Here is a 19,642-nt window from a genome sequence, read left to right on the forward strand (position 1 = left end):
ATTGAGATCATGTGTGCACCTGCCACTTACACCACGAACTGCCAAGCATGGCTGCTGTGGTGCCTTGAAACTGTTTACTGCAGAGTGGAATGCCGTTCTGTTGTCTTCAATGATGAGGGTAGGTTCTGTCTGTGTGCCAGTGATGGACGTGTACGTGAATGACGTAGACCTGTTGAGCTACCTATTCCAGACTGCATTCGCCCATGACACATAGGTCTCACCATAGGCTACGAGGTGCTATTAACTACAACTTTGTCACATTTGGTGTTTGGCGTAAGATAACCAGTGCCCATTACAATGCACCGGCTGTTATTCCCGTGCTACTACCATTTCTTCGACAGAAAGTGATGTGCCTATTCAGCAATATAGTGCTCTTCCACATACGGCTGCGGCTACGCAACGTGCTCTTCTTGGTGTACCACAACTGCCCTGTTCAGCAAGATCGCCAGTTGAACGCATATGGGACATGTTGAAGTGGGAACTTAATTGTTCTACAGCGCCTGCAAGAACCATTGCCGAACTGCAAGAAAAGGCGCAAGACGCTCTGTAGAATCAATCGCAGAGTCCCCCGGGGTACCTTCATGATCGTTTTCGTGCAAGTATATCTGCCTGTGTTTCCGCCAGAGGGGGTACAGTATTACTGCGACTGCCAGGGAACCCTTTACTGTGACGTGTGTGTTTCCTTTGGTCTGAATTTGTTATCATATATGCCTGTAGTGATGAACTATTTGTCACCACATTTGACAACAAAATTGAGGGTGCTGTAATTTTTTTCCGGCAGTGTGTATATCTGAAAGAGGGTCTAGTGTAAAGAAACAGTGTGTCATTACCTTCTCATAGACGTAGCTCTCGTCGAACTTGCCGAGCATCTCGTTGAGCGTGAGGTCGTCCTCGTCGTCGAGCTCCAACTCGTCGTGCTCGTCGGCGGACAGGGAGAGATGTGCGGACAGCGTGGCGCGGCCCACGGGCGCCGACACGCAGGCCCGGCCGCCGCAGCCGCTGCTGGCCGCCGACGAGCCGCCGCCCACGCCGGGGCCCGCACCGCCCACGCCGCACGACGAGGCGGACGACACCGTCGACGAGGACGTCGACGAGCAGAGGCTGGCGCGCCGCGGTGACGTCACGGCAGAGCCGGGACCGTGCGGGCCGGCCGCCACCCCGGCGCCTGCGGGGGCGGGCGAGGCGCTGCCGCGGCTGCCACTGCCGGGGGGCGGCGTCGGCGTCGCGGCCTGCCGGCCCCACACGCGGCCCGCCCTGCGACACCGGCGCACGTTCAGTGCACACATCTCAGGCACAAAAGACAAGTCACTGACATATAACGTTTATGGCGGATGAGTTTTGTGGTAAGGGTCCTCACGACTCCTATTAAAATAAGACACTCGATTGACTCTCAGTAGGAGTTTTACCAGTCAACCCCCAGCACAGATATTTTTAAGGAATCATACTTACATTTATAAAGTGTCATATTCTCACAAGCCGGCCGGAGTGGCCGTGCGGTTCTAGGTGCTACAGTCTGGAACCGAGCGACCGCTACGGTCGCAGGTTCGAATCCTGCTTCGGGCATGGATGTGTGTGATGTCCTTAGGTTGGTTAGGTTTAATTAGTTCTAAGTTCTAGGCGACTGATGACCTCAGAAGTTAAGTCGCATAGTCCTCAAGGCCATATTCTCACAAACATGTGTCGTACGATAACATAATTGTGGAGGTGCCTATCAGTGGTAAATGTGGATCCTGCTTGCAAAATGTGTTTGGGGTTGTTTGCGGGAAGAGACCAAACTGCGAGGTCATCGGTCTCATCGGATTATGGAAGGACGTCGGCCGTGCCCTTTCAAATGAACCAACCCGGCATTTGCCTGGGCCGATTTAGGGAAATCACGGAAAACCTAAATCAGGATGGCCGGACGCGGGATTGAACCGTCGTCCTCCCGAATGCGAGTCCAGTGTGCTAACCACTACGCCACCTCGCTCGGTCAAAATGTGTTACCAATAATGCTAGTAGTTAAGAAATAGTCAATTAAAACATGATGCATGACGCTGGAGTTTTATTGCATCAACAGCGATACTGCAGGAAGCGACAAACGTTTTTGCTTTCGTCATTTTGGGCGGGGAGTCAAGGAGAAAAAGATTCGTAAAGGTTTGAAATTTTGTGTAAAGTTAGTTGGAAATCAACAGTTTTCTCATTCTGAAACACTGGAAAGTGCATACCACGAGTTACGGTGTCTCCAGACATACATACCATAGTACTTGACTTACTGTGTTATACTTTTAACATAAGGTCATAGCTCTTAATGAATAGATGGTTCAAATTTTTAAATTTGAATAATAACTCTATTAAAAACTGAAAATCAATTTTTTGTTATCCTGGGAATCCGTTAGACAGGCAACCTCCAACGAGAGATGTCCCTCGGGTTACCTGTTCAGCAACATGCACTGTACTACACTATTAAAGTGTTACTTTCTCGAGCACCTTTAATTGTCTCCCGTTGCAACGCAGAAGTTTTAAATTTGGCTCAAAAGTGCCTTCAACATTCCTCTGCAACAGTGTAAAGGTGTGGTGCCCTGTGATGTCACCCTCGGGCTCGGCGAAGCTTCAAACATGCGGAAAAAAGGCCATAGCTCAGGCGTTTATGAGAGGTATAAGGTTGGTTAATGATATAGCTTTGGCATCTTCCATGCAGATTTTTTCCACCTTTAAACAGCATAATACTTAATTATTATTAAATATTTGAAATTAGGTTACAATATTGTGTGCTATATTTATGCCAATTTATGTGCAATGTTCGGTATATTCTTTTATATAGGCAATAAGCTAAAAGAAAGTGGTAAATAAATAAATAAATGTCACATTGGCACCACAAGTCACCAAAATTCTGCGCAACGGCACCATAGACGTTTCACACGATACGAAAGTCGTTACACCCCCTCTTACCCATATTTCACCTCCTCTTTTGACGCCTCTGTGATAGAGGACAGAACCATGGTCTCCCAAGTTGAAATCGCGCGGTTTTCTTATGGATGTCCGAATAAGACATTTCAGGTACATCACAGCTTACTATCGACACGAAAAGACCTCAGGAGGTGACGTAAAGGTCATCAATGAAACCACCGCTTCCCTTGGGGCGTTGACCCTCTTCAGCTGATGGCATTACGCTGCTGCTCTAGTGCCTGCTACTGGACATGTGGCGTGGAGGAGTGTAGAATGTTCTGCCTGGCTGCAGGCGCCTAGGAAGCCGTCACGGTCTGCGTCTATATAAGTACACTTTTATAGTGCAGAACAAAGATACGTGGGCGACACCTAGTGTTCCCGAAGTGCGGGGCCTTACGGGGACACTTCACTGCTTTATTCACACATGCCTCAATTTGCACCCTCTCCCCCTCGCGTGATCAGGTTAAACGACGTCGCGAAACAGGAAGGCCGAGAAAGCATAAACACTCTTCGCTGCTTTGGATAAAATTCAAACTCCGAAGGGGTATAATCTCGTTCAATGGGATTCCAGGACCAAGATGTCCTTAGAGAAGGGTCGAACCGTCTGTGTGGTGGCACGCTGTCTGCAGTTTCAAAAGCTTCAAGAATATCGCCCCGTTGCTTCTTGCACAGTCAAATGTCGTTTTCGGCTTTGAAATATGTGGGAATCAATACCTCAAGGGAAGTGGTGGTTTCATTGATACCCGTTATGCCACCCCTTGATGCTTTTTGGTGTCAATTCTGAGAGGCGGTGGGTCTGTAATATTTTCTTTAGCCACCTACAAGAAAACCGGGTGATTTAAACGTTGGGCGTCGCAGTTCTGACCTCCAACGTAAAGGTGTCAAAAGAAGGGATGAAATCTGGACAACAGGTGGTATGACTATCTTCCCGTCACTTGAAACATCCACGGTGGCATTGGGCACAATTTTGATGAAATTTGGTGCCAGTGTGACATCATTAACCCACCTTAGACTTCACGTGAACTTCTGAACTGTCGCCTTTTTTTCGCATGTGTAGAGACATTGCTGTCTGATGCTTCACCGAGCCCGAAGGTGACGTCGCAGGGCGCCACGTGTTTTCATTACTACACAGGAAGGCACCTTTGAGCCAAATTTAAAACTTATGCGTCACAATGGGAGACAATTAAGGGGTTTCAAAAAAGTGCCTCGTTAATTGTGTTGCGCAGTGTAGATACCATGACGGAAATATAGTACAAGCAGTCATGAATCTGAGAACTGTTTTGAAAACCACAGTGCTTTACTAGGAATGTTCTTTTTGGAGTTGATATGTCGTTGACGGCCTCCGACTTCTGAAATGACTTACCCAGATATACATTTCCTCATTTTTCTTTTTCTCCCGTCACAAAATTTCGCCCCCACGGGAATGGTGACCAGAGCATGAGCGCCGGCTGCCGTACACCAGTTATGCCACACGTTAGCTATGTGGCAGAGAACATGGAGAACTACAGAAGAAAAGGACACTAACTTTAAAGAAGTGAGATCATAAGGTGTCCATGGAAGGTTGGGAAACGGGTTCGGCATTCATTTTCAGCTTGCTAGGCTGGCGATATAACTCACGGTGTCTGCCGCCCCCAACCATGGCAACAGATGTCTTATGAAGACAACTGCCGTGTTACCTCCTAAAGGTGGTAACCATTTGTTGCCATATCTTACTCACGTTGGTTTCCTGTAAGCGGAAATCTCATCTTAATTGGTACTAGAGAGAACTCTCAAGCAGAGAATCGTCTAGTGAGCAGGGATGCAAGGCTATCTTCATTTCAGGCGTCTATCAGAAACTTGGATAACCAAGATTTAACAATGCATGAATCCGGGAGATGAGAGTTGTACAGTAGTATGCAGCATGCTGTACAGACGCTATGTTATTTGAGGGGAGACACACTGTTCTCATGGTTCTTCCTCAACACAGGTGTTGAGAGTAAAACAGAGCAATAATAGTTGGTGCTCACTCACGTTTTTATCTATCTTTATCTTGAATTATCTGCTGAGTTTTAAGTACTTATTCCAGCAGGTTGATTTAGGATGTCACACTACTCTGTGTTTTTACACACACACACTACCTTGTTCGAATCAGTTTCTCAAAAACTACTTCCATGGTGTTATCGTAGATTATGTCTTTGAATGCACAGAGGCATAGCGAGGTCGCCTGCAGAATTCCTAACCAACTGAATTGTCTTCAGCCTGAGACTGTTACGGTGTTTTGAAGCTCAATCGACAGAAGAGGTGAAGAAGATCGGAAGAAGAGCTGCGGAAAACGTATCAGATTTATTTAGTCAGCGTGGGACACAAATGTTCAAGTAACAAGCATATTATTGCACGTCACGAAAAGACTTATCATAAAAATTATTCAATGTAAAACGGTGCTGCACAGTGTTAATGTATTTAAAGAACGGCTGTTGCAAAAGTCAAGCGACCATCTTCAACTCAGGGTTTGACACTAGACTAAGTCAAATATATAACTATTTTCAGTTCCAGCATCTGTCATACAAACAAAAATTACTAGAGCAGATTTTCCAGAAAGTATCAAGAAATTTATTACTTCTGCTTAAATGTATCCTGCGTATTGATCGTGATGGAAAATTAGTTTCAGTCTATCACTCAAACGGAACGATATCTACATTTACATCTACAAGTCTACTCTGCATTTCACACTTAAGTTCGTAGCAGGAGGTCTATCGAAACACTTCCAGACTGCTTGTCTATCGTTTCACTCTCGAGCAGCACGTGGGAAAATGAATACCTAAGTTTTTCCGTGTAAGCTCTGACTTCTCTTGTTTTATTATGACGCTCGTTTCTCCTTATCTAGCTAGGTGTAAAAAAAATAATTCGTCATTCGTCAGAGAAGGCCAGTAATTGAAACTTCGTGAAAAGACCTCGTCGCAGTAAAGAACGCCTTTACGCGTCTTTGTTTAACGATTGCCGCCCCAGCTTGCTTATTATATCCGTGACACTCACTCTCCTATTTCCTGATACTATAAAACGTGAAGCACTTCTTTGAACTTTTTCAATGCCTGCCGTCAGTCCTATCTGGTAAGGATTCCAAACCATGCAGTATTACTCAAGAGAGGACCGACAAGCGCAGTGTAAGGAGTCTCTTAATATATTGGTCGCATCTACTCAAGGTTCTGCCAGTAAAACGCAATCTTCAGTTCGCCTTCTGGGCCGTATTTTCTCTGTGATGGTTCCAGTTTAAGTCGTTCTCGCTACAGATCATGGTACATTAGTTGGGAAGGGGAAGAAGGGGGGGGGGTACAAAGGAGTGGGGTCATGAGAAGGAGGGGAGATAGATAATACGATACATATACGATAGTTTGCTGAGTACATACGGAGATGTAAAAAGAATGGTTTTGGAGGAAGAGGGCGTCGTAGGTATTCAGGGCCTGAAGGTCTATGTGGGTAAGTATGGCGCTAAAATTTATTGTTCTACTGTGCTCTGTAAAACGTAAGGACGAGATAGTTAATGTAACATACAAGTGAAGCAACATATTAAAAAGTCGGTTGAAATGAACGAAAGTGCGGGAGCATGTTTCTAAAGGTCTCTCAGCCGTGCACAATGCCGCGTGGTCGAAGTGCCTGTAGCCCCAATGGGGCTAGCCCCTCAATGCGAGGCAACTAAAAGAACGTGAAGAGACTGTGTCAATCAGCTTGTAATTACGGTGCACTGTGGTGGTGTTCTTCATTACAACATAGCCCGGACACAACATCTGGATTACTTTACAAGAGGTAGAGCAATCGGGAAATTGGCAGGAAGACGAATTCTGGGTAGTGTAGCACAGGACTCTGATATTGCTCACTGTATTGTTTCACACGCAGAGTTTCGAACCACTGGCACGGTTGCCGTAAGGAGAGGAGGCGGTCGACCACGGTCGAGTATGGCAGCTGATGACCGCTACGTCGTGCAATAGGCAAGAAGGGACCCACCACAAACAGCGAGTGCAGTTGCAACATTTAACAGGAATGCAGGACGCGCAGTCCCACGTTCTACAGAGACACAGCGACTGACCGACGACCAGTATGTTGTGCCTCGTTGACATGCGTAAATTGGCGGTACCGTTTGCGACGGTGCCGAGGGCACAGGCACAAGAGCACGAGAAGTACAGTCCCGTGTACTTCTCGGGTGAAAGCAGATTCAGTCTGAGTATTGATTAAGGACGTACCCTCATATGGCGAGAGGTAGATGCACGTAATGGATGCAAGGACATTGTCGAAAATGATCGTTTTGGTGATCCAGATGTTGTGGCGTGGGGATGTATAATGTTGCACAGGTCTAGTGACTTCCATGTCATTAAACGTGGTAGCTTCACCGGTCAACGCTATTGTGAAGCTGTACTTATTCCCTATTTGCGTTTTTTCAGAAACGGTTCGCCCCACCACAAGAAATCCTTATCCTTGAGGACAGCACGAGAGCGCATTGCAGAGCATGCACTGCCGTCCATGGTGACCACCCACTTTATTAACCGTGTCCCGAAGTTTATAGTGAGTAGAGAATTGTAGTTACTTAGCATAATCACCCGCCCAGTTAGCTGTGTGGTCTTAGGTACGGCGTTCCGTAGTGGGAAGGAGCGCCTGGTCCCGGGCAGGAATCCGCCCGGCGGACTTGTTTCGCGATCCAGTGAGCCGGCCAGTCTGTCGATGGTTTTTAGGTGGTTTTCCATCTGCCTCGGCGAATGCTGGCTGGTTCCCCTTATACCGCCAGAGCTACACTATGTCGGCGATTGCGTACACCACCATTACTCTACCACGCAAACACAGGGGTTACACTCGTCTGGTGCGAGGCGTTCTCTGGAGGGGGGTCCACTGGGGACCGAACCGAACAATAACCCAGAAAGAGTGGTTCGGTGTGGGGTGGTGGAGGGGTGAAGTGGACTGCGGTAGTCGTCCTGGGGTTGTGGACCACTGCGGCCGCGGCGGAGACGGATCCTCTCCGTCGTTCCTAAGCCCCCGGTTAACATACAATACATACATACATACAATACAATATTTTAGCATAATTATTGTATTTGAACAAACGTGGCATTCTGTTCATCTCATTACGTATTTTTTCAATTGCCTTCTGTTCTGTACTGTAGAACTTCTTCCTACTCATATGCAGCGTCAAAGTTTTTTCGAGCTGTGTTACTTGGCACTGACACCATAAATAAGTTTCCTTAATATTTAAGTTTTTCCACATTTGTACGACGCACAGATACTTGCCTACTGCGGTGCACGACGGGCGAGTGTATAAGCATCTATAATAGAAACGATATCCAATCCAATCCAGTAACCTGAAGTACAAGAGATGATCCGGAATTTCTAGGTGGTCGTCGTTACATCTCCTGCTTTTGGTCTATGACGTACAAATTACGCATCCAGTCAGTGTCCGAAAGGAAAACTTAATGCTTCAAGATTGTACCAATAAATGTTTACGATACAGAGAGTTTGGGTTGGTTGCGCCGAGAAAGACGCAGTTGTCTGTAATAACTAAAGCTCTGAGAGAAAGTTAGAGTGCACAGTTAGATTTAAAGTGATGCTTCATTGTTTCCTGAGTGTTGGTAAAGATCTAGTTGACAACGGCGTTCAGAAGCAAAAAAAAAAAAAAAAAAAAAAAAAAAAAAAATGTTTCAAATGGCTCTGAGCACTATAGGACTTAACTGCTGACGTCATCAGTCCCCTAGAACTTAGAACTACTTAAACCTAACTAACCTAAGGACATCACACACATCCATGCCCGAGGCAGGATTCGAATCTGCGACCGTAGCGGTCGCGAAGTTCCAGACTGCTGTAGCGCCTAGAACTGCTCGGCTACTCCGGCCGGCCAGAAGCAAAAAGCAGTGGATAAAAAGAGGAAGGTTATGGTTTGAGACGTGACATAGGCTCGAATAGGGCAAGGGGGTGGCGGGGGAGGGACGGGGGGAAGGGAGGGAAGTTAGCTGTGGCTATTTCAGAAGAACCAAGCCGGATTCAGTCTTAATTGCTCCTCCCGAAAGTGTGTGCAGTCTCTTGCTATTGCATTATCTCTTTCGCTATGCCAATCAGGATACTGTTTTGAAACTGATAAATTATGAGACAACTGCCTGATACGACGAAAAACTAGCTAAATTGAAATTGCGTTACGACAAATAAGGCGTACGTGAAGCTCTACAGCGACATATATTTTCCTTTAGTTTCTTTTTCTTTTCCCTGTTAATATTGAAGTGTATGTAACGAAAGGTTCTTCCATTTCCGAATTATCTCTGTAATTTTTTGTAGAAATCAGCACTAAGAGTACAGGTTTTTTTTATTCGGTATTCTGTGCATGAGCAAAAATGTAAGGACATACTTTTGAGTAATGTCAATAGTGTAGACAAGCTTATTATAAAGCTACGTCACACTCTTCCGAGAAAAGATGGACTAGTGCACACTCGAAGGGGAACGCGGAAGGAGAAAGTGCAAGCGCGTGTTTGTGTGGATTGGCACGGCGCTGTAAAGTAGCCCCTCGAGGTTTCTCTAATTATGGCCGACCGCCCCTCGTTATCGGCGACAAGCATCTCCTCGATCAGCCCTCGACAGACGCCGGGGGTGGCGGGAAGGGCGGCGGCGGGCAGACGCGGGCGTCGCGCTCTGCCCTGGGAGGCAGCAGCAGCAGCAGCAGCAGCGGCGGCGGCGGCGGCCGTGGTGTTTATGCCGCGGCACGGCCTGACGCTCTCCACCGGCCCTCGCGCCGCTACGCCACGAGGCGAGGCTCCGTGCAGCTGGAGGACCGCCTCTCTGTCCCCAACTGCAGGCTGCATGCTGCCACCAGGCCGCGTCACAAAACATGCACAAAATCTCGACGTGCTCGCTGTCACACCAAAAGTGTATACTTCTTCACCAAAGTCGAAAAGTTAAGCGTAATCGGGGAAAAGGAAGATTTCAAGAAAATATTCCCCACTAGCCGAGTACCCGGAGCTGAGCCTGGTAAGGATTTTTCTCACTTCTGTTAGTCCATCTCTTCCTTCTCCCTCTCTCTGTCCACCTCCTCCACGGACACCCTCTGTTCATCTCCTCCTGCCCCTATCTCTGTTCATCTCCTACTCCCCCTCCCCCAAATCTCTCTCTCTCTCTCTCTCTCTCTCTCTCTCTCTCTCTCTCTCTCCGCCCATTTCCTCCTTCCCCACTCTCTCTGTCCATCACCTATCACTTACACTTCTCTGTCTCTGTCCGGCTCTTCATCCTTCCCTCATATCTCCTGAACTATGTATAGTACAATGATATAATTTTGTAGGTACATTCAGCACCATTTCTTGAAACTTTCTGCCCAGTGTGTTGCGAGTAAAGTTAGTAGCAAACAAGTAATCAATGTTAACGTCATGATGTCATGTCTGATGTGACAGCTTTACTGTATGAAAAGCGAAAACAGCGAAAAAATATTTTCCTTTCATCATTCTGTGTGGGCTGTCAGCGACAAAAAGTTCGAAATTGTGTGTAGAGTTTGTTGCAAGTAAGTAAGTGCTTTCGTTCTCTAATAATAGGTAGTGTGCACAGTAGCTAATACTTATGCAACGTGTACATAATGCAACAAATATTGTGAAAGTATGTAAGAAATATATTGATGATTGTATAAGCATTGTATTCATTACATTGATTCGTTTTACGCAGCACATATCGATTAAGAAAAGCATTTTCACAAATACCATAAAGTCCAATAGCCAAAGAGTGAATAACTTTTTCAGTGAGTAAATATGCTTCCCTAATTGTCAACTCAATAAGTATCTCATACTACACACTTCCTAAGGCAGCCTACGTTCTTCCTCAGGGTTCAACCTATCTTCTTACCAAATTTCCTCGAAATCGGTTCAGCGGGTTAGTAATAACAAATTTAAATATCAGGCAGGCTGCGAAAGTTTTTCACATATCTCAATATTAGTGACGTCATGTATCCTGAACTGTCGTACATAGATATACACTGCTGGCCACAGTAAATGCAACACCAAGAAAGACAAGAGGTAGCACAACAAAATTTATTTTGTAGATAACATGTTGACCAAGTATCAAATGATTACGTTTACAGACGTCTGTGACATGTGGTTCCTGCCAGAATCAGTAGCCAGAGTAGCCGCCATTGTTGAAGATCACCGCTGCCACACGTCTCGGCATTGAGTCAAAGAGACGTTGGATGTGTTCCTGGGGTACAGCAGCCCAAGCAACTTCCACACGTTGCCAAAGATCATCTGGTGTGGCAGCTGGGGATGTAATCTGGGTCACTCGTTGAGCAACCATGGACCACATGTTTTCTATGGGCGAAAGATCCGGAGAGCGAGCCGGCCAGGGAAGCAATTCAATCTGGTTATTGACGAAGAACCTTTGGACAATGCGTGCCATGTGTGGTCGCGCATTATCCTGTTAAAATATGGCTGTGGCCGAGCCCTGAAGGCAAGGAAGGACAACTGGCTCCAGCACCTCGTATATGTAGCGCCGGCTATTTAAAGTACCGGCAATGCGTACTAGAGGCGTGCGAGAGTAATATCCAATACCGCCCCATACCATAATACCCGGTGCAAGACCAGTGTGGCGGCGCATAATGCAGCTGTCCAGCATCCTCTCTCCACGGTGTCTCCACAATCGAATCCGACCATCGTGGTGCTGCAGACAGAAGCGTGCCTCGTCAGTAAAGACAACGTCATTCCATTCTGCCGTCCACATCCGTCTGTCATCACACCATTGGCGACGGAGACGTCTGTGGTTCTGCGTCAATGGTAGACGAAGCAATGGACGTCTTGCGGACAGACCACTCTGCTGTAAACGGCGTCGAATGGTAGGCGCAGACACTGGATGATGCGTTACAGACGCAATGTGCTGTGCTATGGTTCGGGATGTCACTGAGCGATCCGTCACTGCCATGCGCACAATTTGCCTATCAGCACGTGCAGTGGTGCACTGAGGTGAACGCGATTGACCACGTCGGTCCGTCGTACCCTCCTGCATCCAACGGTCACATATGCGCATTACAGTTGTTTGGTTTCGTCCAACACGACAAGCGATTTCTCTGTATGATAATCCACAATCTCGGTAAGCCACTATCCTTCCTCTGTAGAACTCGGATACTTCATCAAAAGATGTTCGCTGTTGTCTACGAGGCATAACTGATCGTCTTGTGAAACAACCACAAGGTAAACACACGTGCCGAACGTACACTCGTCGAAATCGCCAAGCCTTAAATGGCGCTATGAGGTGGCGCCACAGGCGCGCGTGATGTGCGTCTGCGCTGAAATTCTAATCAGTTCCATATCTCATCGCTGCAAACTCATGGTGTAAATTTCACTTGATTCGGATGCTTCCTTCAGGGTGTTGCATTTACGGTGGCCAGCAGTGTAATTTTATAAGTACATTCTGTGGCCTATGTGAACACTGTCCGCAAAATATGTCACGAATACACCCCTTTGGCAGGTAGGTGGTTCTTACACCCACAACTATTCTTTTTCAAACAGCAAGTGGTATGTGAACCCTGTCAGGTTGGAATCGGTCCAGTGGTTTCGGAGGAAATATGGAACAAAGATACATTCATAATACGGATGAATGTCTTTTTTTTGTGATCCGTTTTTGGTGGACTAAAGCCTATACGGTGCCCCAAACTATGCTCAAGTTACCTGCGAAAACCCCATGGAAATTTGTCTAGTAGTTTTGGAAACTATCATGTTCAAAGACAAACACGACGCTTTTATAGATTTATTATTACTATATACTTGAGTGTGCAGAGTATTGCTACATCACTAACTTCTTCTTCTTCTTATTAGTATTATTTTCTTAGGTACTACAAGAGCCTTACACACCTCGATAATTTGCCTCCTCACACTTATGCTTTCCATTTTTTCCCTCCATCCTTAGATTTTCATTTTGCTAACTTCAGCCCGCACGTGATCCATCCGTCTTTCTCTTGGTCGGGCCAACCGTCTGGCCGAATACAATCTTCTTTTCAATATGCTTTTGGGCAAGCTGCCATTTGCTATCCTCCCCATGTATCCCAAACAGCCCATTCTCTGAAAATTAGCAAATTGCTTAATATCTTTATAGAGGCAGATCCATCGAAGAGCGGCGCAGTTCGTCACGGGCTATAGTCGGTGTGAGAGAATTGGGGATATGCTAAACGAACTCCAGTGGCATATGCTGCAGAAGAGGCGTTACGCATTACTGTATACTACTGAAATTCCGAGCGAGTAAGAGTCGGGCTACATATTACTTCGTTCCATATACGTCTCGCGCAATGACCACTACTACATAACCTGAGAAAAATAAAGCTATTACTTAGGTTTACCGACAATCATTCTTGCCACGAATCATTAGCTGCTGGAACAGGCAAAGTTAGGGAAGGTCAAGTTCCACTATCCGGCCATAGATGGGCCAACCGGGGCCAACCGACAACCGTGTCATCCTCTGCCAATGGCGTCATCGGGAGGGGTATGGGGTCACTACACCGCTCTCCCGGTCGTTGTCGGGTTTTTTGATCTTGCATCCGTTACTAATCAGTCGAGAAGCTCCTCAGTTAGCGTCACGAAGAAGCTGAATGAATACCGTACCAGCCCTATTACAAAAAAAAGAACAGATCCCTAGCAGATCGGTAATCGAACCCGCTTCCCCCGCGGCAGTCAGCCGCGCTGACCGCTCAGCTTTGGAGGCGGACTCGCGAATTGAACAGGGAAGTACACTCTGCCACACACCGTATGGTTGCTTACGAGCAATACATGTAGATGTAGATATCGTTCTCTTGAATAAGTTATTGTACTTCACGACTATACACTCCTGGAAATGGAAAAAAGAACACATTGACACCGGTGTGTCAGACCCACCATACTTGCTCCGGACACTGCGAGAGGGCTGTACAAGCAATGATCACACGCACGGCACAGCGGACACACCAGGAACCGCGGTGTTGGCCGTCGAATGGCGCTAGCTGCGCAGCATTTGTGCACCGCCGCCGTCAGTGTCAGCCAGTTTGCCGTGGCATACGGAGCTCCATCGCAGTCTTTAACACTGGTAGCATGCCGCGACAGCGTGGACGTGAACCGTATGTGCAGTATAGTGGGCATGCGGGAGGCCGGGTGGACGTACCGCCGAATTGCTCAACACGTGGGGCGTGAGGTCTCCACAGTACATCGATGTTGTCGCCAGTGGTCGGCGGAAGGTGCACGTGCCCGTCGACCTGGGACCGGACCGCAGCGACGCACGGATGCACGCCAAGACCGTAGGATCCTACGCAGTGCCGTAGGGGACCGCACCGCCACTTCCCAGCAAATTAGGGACACTGTTGCTCCTGGGGTATCGGCGAGGACCATTCGCAACCGTCTCCATGAAGCTGGGCTACGGTTCCGCACACCGTTAGGCCGTCTTCCGCTCACGCCCCAACATCGTGCAGCCCGCCTCCAGTGGTGTCGCGACAGGCGTGAATGGAGGGACGAATGGAGACGTGTCGTCTTCAGCGATGAGAGTCGCTTCTGCCTTGGTGCCAATGATGGTCGTATGCGTGTTTGGCGCCGTGCAGGTGAGCGCCACAATCAGGACTGCATACGACCGAGGCACACAGGGCCAACACCCGGCATCATGGTGTGGGGAGCGATCTCCTACACTGGCCGTACACCACTGGTGATCGTCGAGGGGACACTGAATAGTGCACGGTACATCCAAACCGTCATCGAACCCATCGTTCTACCATTCCTAAGCCGGAAAGGGAACTTGCTGTTCCAACAGGACAATGCACATCCGCATGTATCCCGTGCCACCCAACGTGCTCTAGAAGGTGTAAGTCAACTACCCTGGCCAGCAAGATCTTCGGATCTGTCCCCCATTGAGCATGTTTGGGACTGGATGAAGCGTCGTCTCACGCGGTCTGCACGTCCAGCACGAACGCTGGTCCAACTGAGGCGCCAGGTGGAAATGGCATGGCAAGCCGTTCCACAGGACTACATCCAGCATCTCTACGATCGTCTCCATGGGAGAATAGCAGCCTGCATTGCTGCGAAAGGTGGATATACACTGTACTAGTGCCGACATTGTGCATGCTCTGTTGCCTGTGTCTATGTGCCTGTGGTTCTGTCAGTGTGATCATGTGATGTATCTGACCCCAGGAATGTGTCAATAAAGTTTCCCCTTCCTGGGACAATGAATTCACGGTGTTCTTATTTCAATTTCCAGGAGTGTATATCACTCTCCATTCCTCTGCCTCTCTCGCAGGCCCATCGCTTTTTCACATTGTTTTTGTTTGAGTCCTCTAAAATTGTTTATGTCCGCTTCTGTCATATCCACTGGTAACAACTGGTAGTACAAGGCAATAAGTATACCTTTACTTTCTGGTTCTTGTAATAACAGTCTTCTTAGACATCTGTAAGATTGCAAAATAGACTCCGTTTCCCGCTCGCAACCTTTCTCCACTATGTGTCTCGTACTGTTATCGCTGGTTAAAACGACATACAGCTACAGTAGTTGAAGCAGCATGCATCATCAAAACTTTTGATAGAGATGGGGTGTTCTGCTGGCCTTAAAAGTTGGATATCACAACAAACATATAGCATATGAGTTACTATCTAGAAAAAATTTACTGCTGGCGTGAAATACCCCTGGCACCTTTCTGGTGTAGAGTGAGTACATAAAGTATGATACGTGAAAGCACACTGGATCCCTGAGAGCAGTTTCTGTTCAACCTGGTACAAATCTGATCAACTGTACGTTTACTGAAGTAAATACGACGAGCCAAGATCACTAAGAAAAACATTTTATTGGATGACTGGTTTCGACATAGTTATTCTGGCATCATCGGATCTTAATGCTTTTGAATTTTTATAACGTAAGATCGAATGATGACAGCGTAGCTCTGTCAAAACCAGTCATCCAATAAAATTCTTTCTAACGGTCTTCGCTTGTGAAGCTTTATTCAGTAACCATACATTGCAGATCGCTCCCAAATTGAACATGTCAGGAATATATATTGACCTAGTGTCTGAAATAAGAAAAATATTTGACGGAGCAGTTTAAGGCATTACTAGCAGCGCAAGGAGTAAGAGGCCTGTGGTAAGGAAGTAATAAATTAAAAATTACCAAAAACTACAAATTTTAGTGGTGGATACCGTCGTAGTCAGGCTTCTTAGTGCCAATTCCGAAGACTTTAAGCCTATAGAGCTTCGATGGGGTGGTTGAGATGGGCATGGCATAATAAAAAACAGTCGAAAACACAGATTATTAGTTTCGAATCCATAGCATTCGGGATTGCAGGAGTGAATGGTGAAAGTCTAGATGACAACTGACCCGGGTTGTTAGTTGGTTGGTTGGGTTTGAGAGATGGGGACCAAACTACAGGGTCATCAGTCCCTTTTTCCACAGTGAAAAAAAGTCGCGTGATAAAACCATTCCCCAAAAAGTGTCGAAATTAAAAAAGGGGAAAACTAATTGGGAAACACACGGATAGAGGAAACGAAAGAGGCAAGACAAAAGGAAAGAACGTGCACAAAAGGGGAAAAAGCAGGAGAAGGTATCAAAAGAATAGAGCATATGACTGAGGCTGGCAGATTGCAAAAAGAAAAGACCTAGCCACTCTGCAACGCACTAAAATCTCCAGCCTCAAAAGATAGGGAAAAGACGAACACCAAGGAGAAAAAACAGCAAACAAAGAGTGAGGAAGAGTTAAAATGGAGGGAGGGTGGAGGTCTGGGAGAGAAGGCCACATGCGAACCCTTAGATTGTATGACAACAAAAAACATTCACGAATAAAACGTAAAACTATATCAACAGTCGAGGCATTGTCTCCCAACACCATTGGCAGTGTAGCGGGAAGGTCCACCGCAGAGCGGCTAAAATTTGGCAGGTCAACAAGATGTGGACGACAGTCATGTGGGAACAACAGCGATACCTAATTGAGTCCTCGCGATGAAATAGGTGACCGTGAATCAGCCAAGTACGGCCGATGAAAAGACGGTAAAGGACAATGGAGTCCCGGTGAGTGATTCTCGTGGATGACCGCCACACACTCGTTGTCTCCTTGATAGCACATAGTTAATGTGGTGTACTGACAGTGCGCCATTCAGTATCCCAAATCCTGAAAACTTCATGGCGTAAGACCCATAAGAGATCAGTCTCTGGCTGGTCGATCGCCAGAGTTGATTCACGGTAGCCTGTTTGCCCAGCCTGTGAGCAAGTTCATTGGCCGGGATCTCGACTAGTCCTAGGAGTCCAAGTGAAGGACACTGAACGTCCCCCCGTCTCTGAGGCACAAAGAAACTTTTGGACAGTCATTACCAAAGCACTGGTTGAGAGACTGAAGCTGCTTAAGGGTGTCACTACAGATGACGAACGACTCACCTGCATAGGAGCAAAAATGCTCAAAAGCGCGAGTGAAAACATTGCAGCCATCCAGTAAGGAGTGCTGCTCATTATGTCCAGCGTGAGCATAAGCGAAGCCAACATGACCATCGACCGTTGAGCCTTCGGTGTAGAATATTTCTGAGCCCTGGAACTCGGCGAGAATAGAGAAAAATTGTCATCGGAGCGCCTCAGGTAGAAATGACCCTTTTGGGCCTTGTGGTCTGTCCACATGAAGCTGTGGCAAAGGCATGGATTATGGAGACATATGCGAGTGGACCCTCATGAAAGTTGGTAGAGGGTAAGTGTCGAGTGCAATAAGAAGCGACCGGACACAGATTGCAATTGGAATTCCTAATCTAGGCCGCCACTGCGGGAGATGTTAGGAAAAAGGAAACGGTAATTTGGATGGTGAGGCGAACTATGAATGTGGGCGGAATAATTCCCAAGCAGCTGTTGTCGCCTGATCTGCAATGGAGGAACTCCAGCTTCCGCGAGGAGGCTGTTCACTGGGCTTGTTCAGAAAGCTCCCATTGCAAACTGAACTCCACATTGGTGTACAGGATCCAGCAGCCGCAATGCTGAACTATACACTAGACCCCATAGAGAAGATGGGCCTGCGCAAGGGCTTTGTACAGCTGCAACGTGTAGGGGAATCAGCACCCCAGTTGGTGTGGCTCAGGCACTGAATAATATTAAGATGCCGCCAGCACTTTTCGTTTAAGCTGACGAAGATGGGGAAGCCAAGTTAAGCGGGCGTCGAAGACCAGTCCCAAAACGTGGTAAGTCTCCACTACATTAAGTAGTTTGTCATTGAAGTAAAGTCTCGGATGTGGGTGGACAGTACAGCGACGATAGAAGTTCATGATGCAAGTTTTGACGGCTGAAAACTGAAAGCCATGAGTGAATTCCCACAACTGTGCCTTTCGTATGGCTCCCTGCAGTCGACGTTCAGACGCACCAATACGAGAAGAGGAGCGGAAGGAAATACTAAAATCGTCAACATAATATAAGAAGTGGAATACTGAGGAGCCCATTGCTGGTGCGAGGCCATTAATGGCAATTAAAAAGAGTGGGGCTCTCAGTCAGAGCCTTGTGGGACCCTATTCTCTTGAATGTGAGGCGAACTCTGTGAAGCACCGACTCGAACTCTGAAAGTGCGGAGCGACAGGAAGTTCCATATAAAAATAGGGGGTGGACCCTGGAGACCCCACTGGTGCAGAGTAGCGAAGATGCGGTGTCGCCAAGTGATACCATAGGCTCTCGTCAGGTCAAAAAAGACGGCAATAAGGCGTTGACCCAAAGGAAAGGCCGTTCGGATGGCAGACTCCAGGTAGACCAAGTAATCAGTGGTGGTACGACCTTGGCGAGAATCGCCCTGGGATGGATCGAAAAGGCCCCGAGACTCAAGGAGCCAACACAACCGCTGGTTCACCATACGTTTGAGCAACTTGCACCGAACGTTAGTGAGGCTGATAGGATGATAGCTATCCACATCTAGCGGGTTCTTACCAGGCTTCTAGCACAGGAACTATGATACTTTCTCGCCACTGCGACGAGAATTCGCTATCGCTCCAGATACGGTTGAAGACAGCAAGGAGGTGGCGCTGGTAATCCGCTGACAGATGTTTAATCATTTGGGACTGGATGCAGTCCAGAGGATGTGTTAGGACAATCAGCAAGAGGACTGAGTAATTCCCAGTGACTGAATGGAGCATTATATTGCTCAGGGTGCAAAGACAGGTGTTGTCATTCCACCCAATGTTTTAGGAGGGAATTGCAAGTATCCTTTGCGTATTTTCACTTAATATTGTCCTATGGTACAATCCCCTAGTGCAGAGGAGCTAAAATAAAGTACTTATTCTACAGAAGTGATCAATGAGGATATTGCGTACAGCCGACAGGCGGCCGTCTTACAGTAGTTTCTTTGGGGACGCGAGATTCTTATTATTAATATATTTGATCGCTAAATGCCATTTGTAGTTAATAATGTGAGTGAATTTAGGATAAGCTGTGAAATTTATAACAACAATATCAAAAGAAAAGCGAAGTTCATATAGGCTACATATTCATGTCAAGGGTTCAGCAAGTAATTTCAAATGTTAGTGGATAAGTCATTTGACAGGTTGTTAGCGGAGATCAGACGGGATACTGCAAAACTTCAAATATTCAAAAGACAAGTAAAAGTGTATTTTGCTAGGCATTGCTTTCATTTATTTATCGTAATCTGTAATTTCTTGTCAACACCAATGTTCACCTTAAACGTTATTTCATTTTACCATCAAATAAATTTGCTGAGTGAAATTACATACGTTTTTAGGAAGAACTAGCAGCTAAGTGGTAAAAGAGGAGAGCAGAGCATTTTTTCATTTTTTTCTTA

At 46.9% G+C, this 19,642-nt stretch overlaps 1 protein-coding gene across 1 annotated transcript in view; it reads right to left on the minus strand.

The window, feature by feature from the left end:
* Positions 1–19,642, minus strand: part of LOC124731761 — a 764,200-nt gene that overhangs the window by 33,863 nt on the left and 710,695 nt on the right. Inside the window, exon 9 of the mRNA XM_047248518.1 lies at positions 831–1,254. Within this exon, the coding sequence (XP_047104474.1) occupies positions 831–1,254 (424 nt within the window). The remainder of the gene's footprint in view (positions 1–830; positions 1,255–19,642) is intronic.

Source organism: Schistocerca piceifrons, chromosome 1 (assembly GCF_021461385.2).
Source record: "Schistocerca piceifrons isolate TAMUIC-IGC-003096 chromosome 1, iqSchPice1.1, whole genome shotgun sequence".
In the NCBI taxonomy this organism is placed as follows: Eukaryota; Metazoa; Arthropoda; class Insecta; order Orthoptera; family Acrididae; genus Schistocerca; species Schistocerca piceifrons.